Source organism: Dasypus novemcinctus, chromosome 2, assembly GCF_030445035.2.
Source record: "Dasypus novemcinctus isolate mDasNov1 chromosome 2, mDasNov1.1.hap2, whole genome shotgun sequence".
Classification (NCBI taxonomy): Eukaryota; Metazoa; Chordata; class Mammalia; order Cingulata; family Dasypodidae; genus Dasypus; species Dasypus novemcinctus.
Window position 1 is genome coordinate 81,729,649 of NC_080674.1, and position 15,202 is coordinate 81,744,850.

Genomic DNA, 15,202 nt, shown 5'->3' on the forward strand with positions numbered 1-15,202 from the left:
CTGGGCAGTTTAAGACATCTCCATTGTGACACAAAGGAGATGGGAGAGGGGACAGGACACACTAGTGAGTTCAGTGACAGAATAAAGACCTGGTTGCTAGGGCCAGAGAGTAACCACCAGAAGCCTGGAGGAGGAGGGATGGAGGTTCAGCTCCTGGTCCCCTTTCCTGCACCCCTTCTCTCCAAGCTATCTGAGATGCCACCTTCTATCTAAACATCAGCTCACCGGTTCCAGGCCTTAACTCTGGATGTGACATCTGCTTGATTCCACATTGTGTACACATTTCCACAGGGGACCAACAACTTCTCTTCCTGAAATCTCTAAGGTTTTCTGCTTTCTTCATGTTCTGATGGCCAGTCTTGCAAGCTCAACTGAGATGGAAGTGTCCACTTCCTCTGAAACCCTTGGACCTCCTCCTGATGAAGAGGCATGTGACCCTAAGATGATAATTTCTTTGATAGAAATTGGACCACGGCCCTGTATATTCTGGGGTTCTCTCTTTTCCAAAAATAATAGTAGCCATAAAGTCACTGGACTGACTGCACAGAAGTTCAGATATGTCCTTAAAGAAATTGAAAGTATTCTTAAAAATGTTACAAGTTTTGAAGAGAAGACCACAGAAGCTGAAGAATCTTTTAAGAACACCAATATTTCTGAGGATGTGTCAGAATTTAAAGAAAACATCACGGGACTTGGCAACATAAATAAAATGTTATTGAAAAATCTGTTTGTCAGTTTAGACCCAAAGGAAACACAGAATGCAAAGACGCAGGAGAAAATATTGGACAACCAGAACTCCAAGAACAAGGTACGAGTTTTTGCAAGGGACTCAGTAAATCATTCAGAAGAAGAAAGAACCCCTAATGAAACACAACTAAGTAAAGAAGAAAAAGAAAAAGAAAAAGATAGACTCCTTCAGGCTCAAGAAGAAAATGTCAGGCTTAGGAAAAACATGGAGCGGTTACTACAGGAAGCAGAACACTGGAGTGAACAACAAACTGAGCTCAGTGAACTAATAAAATTGTATCACAAATCTCAGAATGACCTAAGAGTCCAAATCCAGTGGAATAATCAGATATCAAGTAAGCATAAACTGGAAGAACAACTGAGGAAATTGAAATGTGACACTTACTCATTGAATTTGATTGCAGCTTTACTGGAGAATGAGTGCCAAATCTTACAGCAGAGAGTTGAGATTCTCAGTGAACTCTATCAGCAGAATGAGAGAGCTTTGCAAAAGTATCCAACTCAAATAAACTATGAAGAGGGCAAGGGAGAACAGAAGTCATCAGAAGAACAGAAATTAGAAACTTATCAGCAGAGAATGCAAGAAACAGAAGGCACATTTCCAAACAGAAGTAAATTCTCGAGAAGCCTGGATTCTTGTTATAATAAGAAAGCTCGTAATAACCGGTTCAATATTCGTCTTTCAACAGCAGCTCTTCTGGGAAAAAAGAGGTCAATTCAAAGAAAATAGTAAAAGGGGAAGAAAAGGCAATTCTTCAATGCACTATAGCTATATTTCCAACCACAGTTGTGATCAATCATCAAACATAGGCTAGATCTGTTGGTTCAATGAAGAAAAAGATACAGAACAAGAAGATTAACATATACATTATTTATTACTTCAGTAGTTATATAAGTTTGATCTTTTATGATCATTAATATCAATATCAAGCTCGATCCTCACACGGGGCACACAAAAAAACAAACATATCAATATCAAGTCCATAACTTGTCACCTTTACAATCTGCTTGCTTTTTGTAATAATGAGAAGAGATACTTGACACTAACCTGGAGTGAGAAGCTTTCAGGCCTAATTAAGATTTAAATAAAAACCAGAATGAAACCAAGGAAAGCATTTTTTTCTTTATTTAATTATTACCTGGGGAAAAACATTCTGGAAAAAAGTATGTAAAGTATAAGCTGTGACCCTTTAAAACCTACTTTCTAAATGTATCTCCTTTTCCAATTATTCACTGAAGTGTGGCAAATGGTAGTGAAAAAATGCTGTTAAACCACCCTTCTCGTTTTTCCCTTCTGGGAAATCTTCCCACTCCCTACCTATACTCTTTCTAGTTTCTCAGTGAGTGAACTGTGCTTGTGATGGGGAGCAGAAGCTCTTTGGTAAGAACACCTTGACTTATTTAGGAGAATTGATGTGGATCTAGATTTTGGTCTTTGCTGGAAAAATTCCTCCCATTCCTCCAAGGGGTGGCAGTAGAGTTACCCAGGGAAACTGGAAAGATCTGTTAGGGAAGCCAGACTTTTGGTTCTGGAAAAAATGAAGCAGATGCATTTCTTCCTATTCCATGAAGCTAGCTGAAAACTCTGGAGAGTATATATAAAGTAAACATAAAAAAGTTAGAGAAAAGGTGGACTGGCCACGGACCCTGGGACTTAAGTGTTAAGTTTGGTGTTAAGTTTCCTGGGTTTTCCTTTTTGCCTCTTATGTATCCTGCACAGGGTGCTGAAGAAGGTCACACCCCAGAAGTGCCAAGGTGCATAGATAACAATGTGCCCATTCCCCATAGTCATCTTTCCCTTGCCAAAGGATGAGGAAGGGGACATCCTGGCAAGACAAACTGCCTACTCCAGCCATACTATAGGGAAAAAGCTGTGACCTTCCCTTACCCCCTCTGTCAGCAAAGACCAAGTGGAAAGCCAAGACTTCCACTCTTGCCTAGTGGTAATGATGCACTTCTACCCTTCTTCTGGGGTGGTATAGAAGATGATGAGTGGGGATCTGGGTTTCCACCCCACCTACAGTAATAACATTCCTCTCCGTGTCCTACCCCCAAGTGGAGTGAGTGTAGGGAAGCCTAAATGAATAGCCTAGATTTCTTCCCCTACCTATGATGATAAGTGCCCTTCTCTCTCTCTGATGGGTGGTGTCCAAGAAAACAAAATGAAAAGCCTGGGCTTTCACTCCCCACTTAGTAAAGATGCAGTTCTCTCCTTCCCCTGCTGGCACAGCATCAGTGGAGGCCCTCTAAAACAGAAGAGTTAAATATGATTTAGTGTCTCATGAAATAGTACCCAAAGTGTCTAAATCATGCATCATTATTATTCCAAATCATTCATTTTTCCAAGAACCAGAAAAATCTCAACTTGAATGAGAAAAGACAATTAACAGATACCAACAGTGGGAAGACACAGTTGTTGGAATTATCTGACAAGGGTTTTTAAGCAGTCATCATAAAAAAACTCCAATTAGCAATTACAAACACACTGAAAACAAATGAAAAAAAAAAAGTCTAAGTAAAAAAGTAGAAGATATAAAAAAGAAGCAAATGGAAATTTTAGAACTGATATATATCCTAATAAACTCTCAGAATCTGCTCAATAGAGAATGTTGAAGTCAAAGGAAAGAGTTAGTGAACTTAAAGACAGGACGATAAGAAGTATCCCTTTCTGAACAACAGGGGTGTGGGGAGAGAGAGAAAGAGAAACCTAACAACAAAAACAGAGACTAGATACCTGTGGAACAGTAACAAAAGCTCTAACACCACTGTCATCAGATTCTCAAAAAGAGAAGCAAGGTATGGGCTGAAAAGTATTCAAGGAAATAGTGGCTCAAAATTTCCAAAATTTGCTGAAAGGCATAAACCTACAAATTCAAGAAGGTGAGTGAACCACAAGCAGGATAAACCCAAAGAAGTTCAATACATCCACAATATAACTTCTGAAAATGAAATACAAAGAAAAAGTCTTGAAAACAGCTAGATAAAAAAAGACTTGTTCCATACAGAGGAAGAATAAACTGACAGTGGATTTCTCATCAGAAACCACAGAGGCCAAGAGGAAGTGAACATTTTTCAAGAACTGAAAGAAAATACTTGCCAACCCACAATTGTTTACCCAGTTAAAATATCCTTCAGGAATGAAGTAAAAATCAAGGCATTTTCAAATGGAGGAAAGCTAAGGGAACTTTTCAACATCTGTTGGGAAAGTCCATTTAGTGACATAACTAATTTTTTTTTTCTTTGCATTCAAGAAAATGAGTGATCCATTTAACCCTTTAATCCCTTTAAAAAGGAGAAGACTTTGTCTTTATCCATTCTCAAATAGGAATTTTACCCAGGAGGCACTAAATGAATGGGTGAAATGAGAAACTACAACATTGCCGAGACAAACTTTTTGTATTTTAGCTTATTCCTATGCATTACCTGAACAAATTCTGTAGGTACTACTTATCTGTCAAAAGATAAGTGGCTGTCAAATATTAACAAACCAACATTTCTTTCCCATGTGTGGAATTTTTATCACTTCATAATAATACAGCAGCCAAAATATGCATACTACATCCATTAGTAAAAGAAAAAAAGATTTCCACAAATAAACAATATTGGAGATATTAAAAGTATCATATTTCACTAGTTTTTCTCTTGAATGGAAATCATCACACTATTTTCCAACCATCTTGATTAATATTTGTATTTCAGTTCTACATTTTACCAGATATATGTTCAAATGATCAAGAAATACACTGATACTAAAAATATTGCTTTTGAATTAAACATATAGCAGGCAATCACTGCTACATAAGACCCTTTATATTTTACACTAGCTTTAAAGTTTTATATGTGTAATAAAATTGTTCTACCACACAATCATATTTATATTCTTAACAAATTCTAAAACATATAAATGGGAATTTCTAAATGGAAGGCATTTTTAAAGATGTTTCATGTGGGTGCTGGTGAATAATCATTTTAAACTTTTAATTAATGGAAAATTTATTTTGGAATATGTGATGGTTAGGCTAATGTTTCAACTCAGCCAGGTAATTGTGACCAGTTGTTTGGTCAAGCAAGCATTGGGCTAATTGCAATACATGGACATTTATGGGCGTTAGTCACCAGTGAGTATACTGCAAAGATAGAGGATTACATCTACATCAATCAGGGAGATTGCTGTCAGCAATGTGTGATGCTTTATCCAATCAGTAGAATGCCTTAAGATGGGGAGTGATTTCAGCACTCAGAGAGAATTTCTTTGGACAGTCAACATTTCCCAGAAATTCATCAAGGACCTTCATTGGACCTTCATTGGAGTCCCTGGTTTGTAGCCTGCCTGCATAACTTGGGCTTGTGCATCCCTATGATCACATGAGAGACTCTTACAAAATCTCATATGATTGACAGATATCTCCTGTTGATTCTGTTTCCCTAGAGGACCTTGACTAATAAAGCTTGGTACCAGCAAGGAACCGGTACCAAGAAGTCTTTTCTTGAGGAACAGAGTTTTAAACCTGGGATGTCCCAGGAGGTTCTGGGAATTTTGCAATTGGTTTTCTGCTCTAATTGGACTCAAGGATACTAATGACTCCCTTTCCAGTAATGAAGAGGCCACTAAGAGTCCATGGCATGAGTTGGCAATAGAGATACACAAAATATCATCACTGGATTCCCCTACTTCCCCGCTTATAGGAAGCAAGGATCTGGGTGAAAATGTTTTCAACCCTTAACAGAGTTTCATAGAGTCAAAAGGTATAATGATGTTGGCTGGATCCTCCTAGATACTCCGGATACAGTTACAAAAGAAAGAGATGAGCTAAAGTCTTCAAATTTGCAACTTGAACACCATACGAATGATGTGAAAGTTTTTATGTGTGCTCCGAAAGAAAATCTTGTCTCCTGTTGCCACAGGCTTCAAATATCTGAGAACCAAACTCAGACTCTCATTGTACAAGCAGCAGAGTTACAAAGGACTCTAAAATCAACCCCACAGGGTTTCTGCAGTTAAAGTGAAGGCATTGATTGGAAAGGAGTGGAACTCAGAGGATTGGGATGGAGACATATGGAATGATGGTACTGGTGGGGACATTGGAATCCTAAATTTTGCTGAGACTTTACCAAATAAACCTGCAATGGCTAACCCTGTGGAGACCACACCTTCTCAACCTTGTATCACCCAGCCTCCAGCCTGCCTCAGGGAGTCTGGGAGTTCTTCCATCCCTGAAGTGGGTACCAGCCAAACTGAAGCCTGCACTGCATGGCCTCTGGCCTGCCTCAGGGAGTCTGGATCTCTTCCCAACCCTGAGGCAGATATCAGCCAAACACCAGGATGCACTGCCCAGCCTCCAATCAACCCTAAGGAATCTGCCTTCCAACCTTTGCCTGAAGAGATTAACCTTGTCTTACCAGAAGAAATGCAAAGGGATGCCCTCAGGTCAGTAGCTTGCAAGACATTTCTATTCCTTCCCCTTACCCACCCCCACCACCCCTCTTCTGTTTGAGACCTTTACTAGACTAAAATCAACCAGCTCCCTAAGGTGAAATACAAATGTGACCCGTGAGCAAGTATGCTGTACTCTGAAGGAACTACATGAGTTTTGCAACTTATATAGACAGAAATCAGGGGAATATGTGTGGGAATGGGTACCCATGGGATAATGGTGGAAGGAATATAAAGTTGGATCATGCTGAATTTATTGATATGGGCCACTAAGCAGAAATTCTGGATTCAACGCTATAGCTTGAGGGGTTAGAAAGGGCTCTAACAGTTTGCTTGGGTGGCTGACTGAAACATGGACCAAAAGATGGCCTAGCATGTCTGAGGCTGAGATGCCTGATTTGCCCTGTTATATGGTAGAAGAGGAAATTCAAAGGTTTAGAGAGATTGGAATGCTAGAATGGATTTACCATTTGAGAGCTGCCCACCCACACAGGAATGTCCAGAGGACACACCTTTAACCAGGATGGTGAGGAATAAATTTGTAAGACCAACTCCATCTTCCCTGAAGGGCTCTGTGGTTGCTCTTTTCTGTAGTCCAGATATTACTCTAGGATGGGCTGTGATGGAACATGAATCCTTAAACATTATGGGGATGATCGGATCTTGGTCTGTGAAAAGTCAAGTATGGGCAGTTAATTGCCAAAGACAAGGTGGGCTTGGATACCACAATGAAAGGCAGATTCAAAGCAGCACTCAAAATAGTCTGAGTAGCAGAGTTATGGTGTTGACTAATATATCATGGGGTACTTAGAAGTGAAATAGATGGGCAGTCTACTAAATTTCTTCTGGATATGTATAAACAAAAGAGTTCTAGATTGAGTGAACAAAACCATAACTCAAATTACAGATGCAGAGAATCACAGGCACTTAATTCCCAGACTTGAGACAGTTTACAGTCCCAGAGGCCCTTGAATGAGGAGAAGGCCAGGTGCCCTTGGGGAAAGATCCTGTTAAACTGCCAAAAATTTATACTGTTAATCTTCCTCCTTCCCCCAAGGAGACCTACAGCCTTTTACCAGAGTCGCTGTGCATTGGGGAAAAGGAAATGATCAGACATTTTGGGGATTATTAGACACTGGCTTAGAAGTGACATTAATTCCAGGAGACCCAAAACATCCTTGTGACCCACCAGTCAGAGTAGGAGCTTATGGATGTCAAGTGACTGATGGATTTTTAGCTCAGGACAATCTCACAGTGGATCCAGTGGACAGACACATTCTATGGTTATTTTCCCAGTTCCAGAATGCAATAACTGGCAGAATCTCCACATTGGATCCCTGACTTGTGGAGTGAGGGCTATTATGATTGGAAAGGTCAAGTGGAAGCCACTAGAACTGGCCCTACCTAGCAAAATAGTAAATCAAAAGCAATAGTGGATTCCTGGAGGGATTACAGAGATTAGTGCCACCATCAAGAATTTGAAGCCTGCCAGGGTGGTGATTCCCACCGCATCCCCATTCAACTCTCCTTTTTGGCCTGTGCAGAAAACAAATGGATCTTGGAGGATGACAGTAGATTATCATAAACTTAACCAGTAATTGCAGCTGCTGTCCCAGATGTGGTAGCTTGAGCAAATCAACACATCCCTTGGTATCTCGTAAGCAGCTGTTGATCTGGCAAATGTTTTTTTCTCAATTGCCATTAGTAAGGACCACCAAAAACAGTTTGTTTTCAGCTGGCAAGGCCAGCAATACACCTTCACTGTCTTGCCTCAGCAGTATATCAGCTCTCCAGCTCTGTGTCATAATACTGTCTGCAGGGATCCTGATCATCTCTCCCTCCCACAAGACATCACATTTGTCCATTATAATGAGGATATCATGCTGATTAGACCTAGTGAGCAAGAAGTAGCAAAGACTCTAGACATATTGGTAAGGTGTTTGTGCGAGAAAGGTTGGGAGATAAATCCAACAAAAATACGGGGGCTGTATTAGTCAGCCAAAGGGATGCTGATGTGAAATACCAGAAGTCTGCTGACTTTTATAAAGGGTATTTATTTGGGGTAAATGCTTACAGATACCAGGACATACAGCATAAGTTACATCCCTCATCAAAGTCTGTTTTCATGTTTTGGAGCAAGATGGCTGCTGACAAATGCCAGGGTTCAGGCTTCTTGGGTTCCTCTCTTCCCAGGTCTTGCTTCTCTCCAGGCTCAGGGTTCTTCTCTTCCCAGGGCTTGCTTCTCTTTCCTCTGTGTGCTAACTTCCTCAGACACCAGCTTAAGACTTCAGCATCAAACTCCAACATCAAAACTCCAACATCAAAAACCTCCAACTCTGTCCTTTGCCATGTCTTTTATCTGCGAGTCCCCACCCCTTGGTGGGTGGAGACTCAACACTCTACTGATGTGGCCCAATCAAAGCCCTAATCATAATTTAATCATGTAAATGTGAAACTTCAGATAGACCAGTTTACAAGCATAATCCAATATCTATTTTTTTAATTCATAACTATATCAAACTGCCACAGGGGCCTTCCACCTCAGTGAAATTTCTAGGTATCCAGTGGTGTGGGGCATGTTGAGATATCCCTTCTAAAATGAAGGATAAGCTGTTGCATTTGGCCCCTCCTAAGGCCAAAAAACAGACACAATACTTAGTTGGTCTCTTCAGATTTTGGAGACAACACATTCCTTATTTGGGTCTGCTACTTCAGTCCATTTACCAAATGACCAGAAAAACTGCTAGTTTTGACTGGGGACCAGAACAAAAGGAGGCTCTGTGTCAGGTCCAGGCAGCTATGCAAGCTGCACTGCCACTTGGGCCATATGATCCAGCAGATCTAATGGTGCTGGAAGTTTCAGTAGCAGATAGAGATGCTGTCTGGAGCCTTGGCAGGCCCCTATAGGAGAATCACAACGCAAACCCTTAGGATTTTGGAGCAAAGCCCTGTCATCCTCTGCAGATAAGTACTCTCTTTTTGAGAAACAGTTTTTGGCCTGCTACTGGGCCTTAGTGGAAACTAAATGCTTAACCATGGGCCATCAAGTTACCATGAGACTGAGTCGCCTATCATGAACTGGGTATTGCCTGACCCACCAAACCATAAAGTTGGGCGTGCACAGCAGCACTCCATTATCAAGTGGAAGGACATATAAGAGATAGGGCTTGAGCAGGTCCTGAAGGCACAAGTAAGTTCTATGAGGAAGTAGCCCAAATGCCCATGGTCACCACCCCTGCCATGTAACCTTCTCTTTCCCAGCCCACAGCTTTGACCTCTTGGGGAGTCCCTTACAATCAATTGACTGAGGATGAGAAAACTTGGGCCTGGTTTTCTGATGGTTCTGCACAATATGCAGGTATCACCCAAAAGTAGACAGCTGCAGCACTGCAGCCCTTTTCTGGGACATCCCTGAAGGACAATGGTGAGGGCAAATCCTCCCAGGGGCAGAACTTTGAGCAGTGCGCCTAGTTGTTCATTTTGCTTGTAAGAAGAAATGGCCAGAGGTGCATTTGTACACTGATTCCTGGGCTGTTGCCAATGGTTTGGCTGGATGTGCTTGGAAGGAACATGATTGGAAAATTGGTGACAGAGAGGTCTGGGGAAGAGGGATGTGGATAGACCTGCTGAGTGGGCAAAAATCATGACAATATTTGTGTTCCACATGAAGGTTCACCAGAGGGTGACTTCAGCAGAGGAAGATTTTAATAATCAAGTGGAGGATGGCCTGCTTTGTGGCTAATGCTCAGCCTCTTTCCCCAGGTACTCCTGTCATTGCCTAAGGGCTCATGAACAAAGTGGTCATGGAGGTAGGGATGGACGTTATGCATGGGCTCAGCAACATGATCTTCCCTCATCAAGGCTGACGTGCCTACAACTACTGCAGACTGCCCAGTCTGCCAGCAGCAAAAACCCACACTCAGCCCCCAGTAGGACACCATTCCCCAAAGTGACCAGTCTGCTACCTGGTGGCAGGTTGACTACTTGGGCCACTTCCACCATGGAAGGGGCAGTGATTTGTTTTAAATGGAATAGACACATACTCTGGATATGGGTTTGAATTTCCTGCACACAATGCTTCTTCCAAAATACCATCCATGGACTTACTGAATGTCTTATCCACCACCATGGCATAAGCATTGCTTCTGATCAAGGAATCCATTTCACAGCAAATTATGTGTGGGAATGGGCACATGCACATGGAATTCACTGGTCTTACCATGTTCCCCATCACCCTGAAGCAGCTGGATTGATAGAACATTGGAATGGCCTTTTGAAGACTTAGTTATGGTGCCAACTAGGTGGTAATACCTTGCAAAGTACTTCTACTCTCTTCTCCAAGTCTCTCACCCTTGTTTTTTCCTTTCAGGCTGCAGCACTCTCTGTAGTATCTCTTGTAGATCTGGTCTTTTGGTAACATATTCTCAGTTTTTTTTATCGGTGAAGACTTTAAACTCATTGTCATTTTTGAAGGACAGTTTTGCTGGATACAGAATTCTTGGCTGGCAGTTTTTCTCTTTCAATACCTTAAATACATCATACCACTTTCTTCTTGCTTCCATGGTTTCTGATGAGAGGTTAGCACATAATCTTAATGAGGTTCCCTTGTTCATGATGCTTTGCTTTTCTCTTACTGATTTCAGAATCCTCTCTTTATCTCTGATATTTGTCATTCTGAGTTGTAGGTTTACCAGAGTAGGTGTATTCAAACTTATTCTGTTTGGTGCATTGTTCTTTATGGATATTGATATTTATGTCTTTCATAAGGATTGAGAAGTTTTTGGTTATTATTTCCTCAGATATTCTTTCTGCCCCTTTTCCACTCTCTTCTCCTGGAACCCCAATAATGTGTATGTTTGTACATATTACATTGCCATTTAATTCCCTAAGACCTTGTTCCATTTTTCTCCATTCTTTTCTCTTTCTGTTCTCCTGTCTTTTCAGTTCAGATATTCTCTCCTTGATATCACTAAGTCTGTCTTCAATCTATTAAAATCTGCTGTTATGTGCCTCTAATTTACTTTTTTCAAGAAAGATTATAAAGTTTTCCCCCTTCCTCTTCCCATCCCCCTGCCCTGCTGTTCTTGCTGTCTGTGTCCATTCACTGTGTGATCTTCTGTATCTATTTCTCTTCTTGTCATCTCTTCTCATTTTTTCTCCTCTAGGATTCACTGGGATTCTATCCCAGGGGCCTCTGATGTGGAGAGAGGTTCCCTGTCATCTGCGCCACCTCAGTTCCTGGTTTCTTCTGCACTTGACTTTGACTCTCCCCATTGTCTAACTTTTGGTGCATCATCATCTTGCTGTATGACTCACTTGTGTGAGCACTGGCTCACTGTGTGGGCACTCAGCTCACCACATGGGCACTCAGCTCACCCTGCAGGCATTGGCTCACTGCACAGGTACTCAGCTCACCATGTGGGCACTCACGCAGGCACTCGGCTCACCATGTGGGTACTGGCTTGCCATGCAGGCATGCTTTCTCTTCTTCTTTTTCACTAGGAGGCCCCAGGGATCAAACCTGGGTCCTCTCATATGGTAGGTGGAAGCCCTAACACTTGACCACATCCGATTCTCCTAAAGTGTTTTTACTCTCATCCATTGTCTTTCATTCCCATAAATTCTGTGTGTGGGGTTTGTTTTGTTTTGTTTTGTTTTGTTTTTTGTGGGCTTTCAAATTGTTCTTTATGCTCACCCAGTGTCCTCTTAATGTCCTTTACCTCATTAATCATATTTCCCTTCAATTCTTTGAATTGATTTAGGAAAGTTGTGTGATTATCATTGATGAGCTGTCTTAAATCCTGTATTTCATCAGGGTGTTTTGCTTGTCCCTTTGGCTGGGCCATCTCTTTCTTTTTCCTAGGATAGCTTGTAATTTTTTGCTGTTGTCTAGGCATCTGAATATGTTGGCAAATATACTCTGATGGTCAATTTCTCTCTCCTGCCCAGTTTTGTTTTTGTTTTTTCCATGGCTATTCTTTGATTTTTGGTTCAACTTAATCTGAGTCTTTAAAATTGCCCAGCTTAAGTTATTAAAATTGGACCAATGACTCACTAATGGGGCACAGATTTTCTTCCTGGAGTTGGGACAAAAGAGAACCAAAAGTAGTTTTTCTTCTTGCAGCTTCCTGACTGACCAGTAGATAGCACTCTTAGGAGAGCCTTTCCATCTCAGTGCTCCTTTTAAATTCTGCTTGCCCATGTTTCTGGTCTGGACAGAGCCAAGCTTCCAAGCAGACTTTTCTGGCCAAATTTACTGAAGAGAAACCTCCACCATATCCTCCCTCTTCTCAGGGAGGAAGATGTCTGTTTCCCTCTCTGTCAACTGCAGTGAGCCAAGGGTTTTATCCAGGCAGCCTGCCTTGAAGGTGGAGGATGGGTGTCCTTCCTGGATGCCATGGAAGTTAGTACCTCACAGTTGTCATTTTGGGTTCTTTTGTCTCTCTGTCCCTTGCCACCTCCTGGGGGTTGTGCTGCACTGTCCTGGTCTGCTGACCACCAAAGCAGGTCTCTGGGGCAGCTTTTGGACTTTTCTCTGTTGTTTTTGTGAGAGAGTTGAGCCCTGCCTGCCTACTCTGATGCCATCTTCTCTGAAGCCCTGTGTCTTCTCTTTTGTTTTTTTGTCAGTCTAGCTAAGAGTTTGTCAATTTTATTGTTCTTGTCAAAGAACCAACTCTTCGTTTTGTTAATTCCATTTTATTTTTTACTCTCAATTTCTTTTATTTCTGATCTAATCTTTGTTATTTCTTTCCTTCTGCTTGCTTTAAGTTTACTTTGCTATTCTTTTTCTAGTTCCTACAGGTGTGCAGTGAGATCTTTGATTTTAGTTCTTTCTTCTCTCTTTTTATTTGCTTTCAATAAGAATTTATTTCTGCACATTTTAACAACTTCTCTTTTCAAGATATATAAGAAAAATATTTTTCTAATATCAAATAAGCATCTCTTTGATATAGAAATCACATATGTGTGATCTTTAACTTAAACTCATAGTGAAAAACTATGACCTCATATCATATGCTAAGCAAAACTATTCTTTGCCCATACATCTGTTCTCTTTCATAGCCCATTGTGGAACTTCAGAATATTGTCTGTACACATTTCCATATATACAAAAAATTTAGTTGCAATATAAAAATGTTACAGAAGTTATAATAATAGAGAATTAGTTGGTTTAATCATTGACACATATGACACAAACTATCAAAAAAAAGCAATATATAAGTTAAGGAAATAAAAAACAACACTGTTAGTGAACATAAAAACAATCACACTATTTAAGTTTGATACATTAGAAACAAACTTCTTTAGAACTGTTACATAAACAACCTCCAAAGCTTCAAATGCAACCCCTCAGAACCCTAATTCAGACAAGGCCTTTTTAAGACAGCAAGTATATAAATATATCAAATATAAGAATCATTAACTGTAAAGGCACTTAACCATAGAAATAGAGAACAATATGCATTCTTTCTAGACAGACTTTCATTTTCCAAAGTAAAAGCTTTTTTAAAAAGCATCATAAAGGGCAAAAAATTATTATATATTTTAAAAAGCAATCATCAAAGTTCAAATTCCCATAACAAAAGAGGACTTTTTCTTTTAAGTGGAGAAATAATTAGCCTTCATGCTAAAAATAGAAGGACAAAATAGCTTTAATCATGTTTGCCACCTCTTATTCAACATTTAGTAAGTTCTGTTTTCATTCAACAAACTATTCCAGGAGCTAGAGATGTAGAGGCAATTAGGACAACATCATTATTAGTTCTAGGGAACTTAGCCTGATGGAGCTGGGTCTACCATTGGCAACTTTATCTACTTTAGTCCATAAAATGAGGCTAAACTATAACATCTCAAACCCTGACCTTCTTGGAATCTTCCTATAAATTTGGTATGAAACTAACTTTCATACCAAAATTGCCATTATAAAAAATACCAGTATTTTGCTTTCACAAAAGTAAAAAAAGAAAAGAAAAATTTCATTCTGTATACACAAAAGAGCTAGAAAGAGATCATCCTATACATGAGTTACAAGTGGAAATATATACAAAGGAAAGTGAATTATTACACAGTCATTCTTATAATGACTAATCATGCCAAATCAGTTTTCAGATCTCAAAGAATCATAGCCTTCTTTCAGGAGGCCCTGCCATGTTTTAAGGAAACGTGCATTTTCTGAAAATTTGAAAGCATCCACTTGAGTTGATAGTGCAGATGTGCCTTCAAGAAGTTTGATTAGTGAAAAAGCTGCAAAAAAAAAAAGCTGCATCTCCAATCTGCAGCTCCACCTCCTCCTGCTGGTACACCATTCAGCCACTGCTCCTACGTCAGTAACCTTCATGTTCAGAGCATCTTCTCTAGTAACAAACTATAGAAACAATCCCTGAAAGTATAGTCTTTCTTCTTTTTTAATCCAAGTGTTTAGGGCTATAAATTTCCCTTTTAGCACTGCCTTCACTGCATCCCATAAGCTTTGATATGTTGTGTTCTCATCTTCATTCATCTTGAGATATGGCTCATCACTTTTAACAAAGGTCCCGCACTAATGCAAGTTGTTAATAGTAGAGAAAACCGTGAGACTGTATATGGGAACTTAGTATTTTTTGTATGACTTTTCTGTAAACCTTAAACTTATCTAATCATAATAATTTTTAAAAATCAGTATTGAGCAGCAGGTAGTCCATTGTCCATTAACAATATTTTCTCATGCTTAAAAGTTAAATTCCAATAAAAATCAAACTATGTTTTGGGAGGTTTTTGAGGTAATACTAATCCAGTCCCATCATCAATATACCCCAATATAAATATGTATATTTTGGATGATCCTTCCAGGTGGAAGGGAATATCCATATAAACTACTTTGCCAAACAAATGTTACCCAATGAATTCATCCTAGTAATGAACTAGAGGTTCTTGTCTTTTCTTTTTAAGATTTATTTATTTATTTATCCCACCCCACCCCTGCCCTGTTGTCTGCTGTCTGTGTCCATTCGCTGTGTGTTCTTCTGTGTCTGCCTGTTTTCT

The 15,202-nt window shown here is 40.1% G+C and overlaps 1 protein-coding gene across 1 annotated transcript; it reads left to right on the forward strand.

The window, feature by feature from the left end:
• Positions 1–108: 108 nt before the first annotated feature.
• Positions 109–1,859, forward strand: SPZ1 (spermatogenic leucine zipper 1). Its single transcript, XM_004455919.2, has one exon. It carries the CDS (start codon positions 350–352, stop codon positions 1,475–1,477), a length of 1,128 nt encoding a protein of 375 aa, XP_004455976.1. The 5' UTR covers positions 109–349; the 3' UTR covers positions 1,478–1,859.
• The last annotated feature ends 13,343 nt before the right edge of the window (positions 1,860–15,202 follow it).

What these genes read in the sequence shown, in the direction of transcription:
- SPZ1 (XM_004455919.2), top strand. Translation starts at nt 350, where the DNA reads ATGGCCAGTCTTGCAAGCTCAACTGAGATGGAAGTGTCCACTTCCTCT.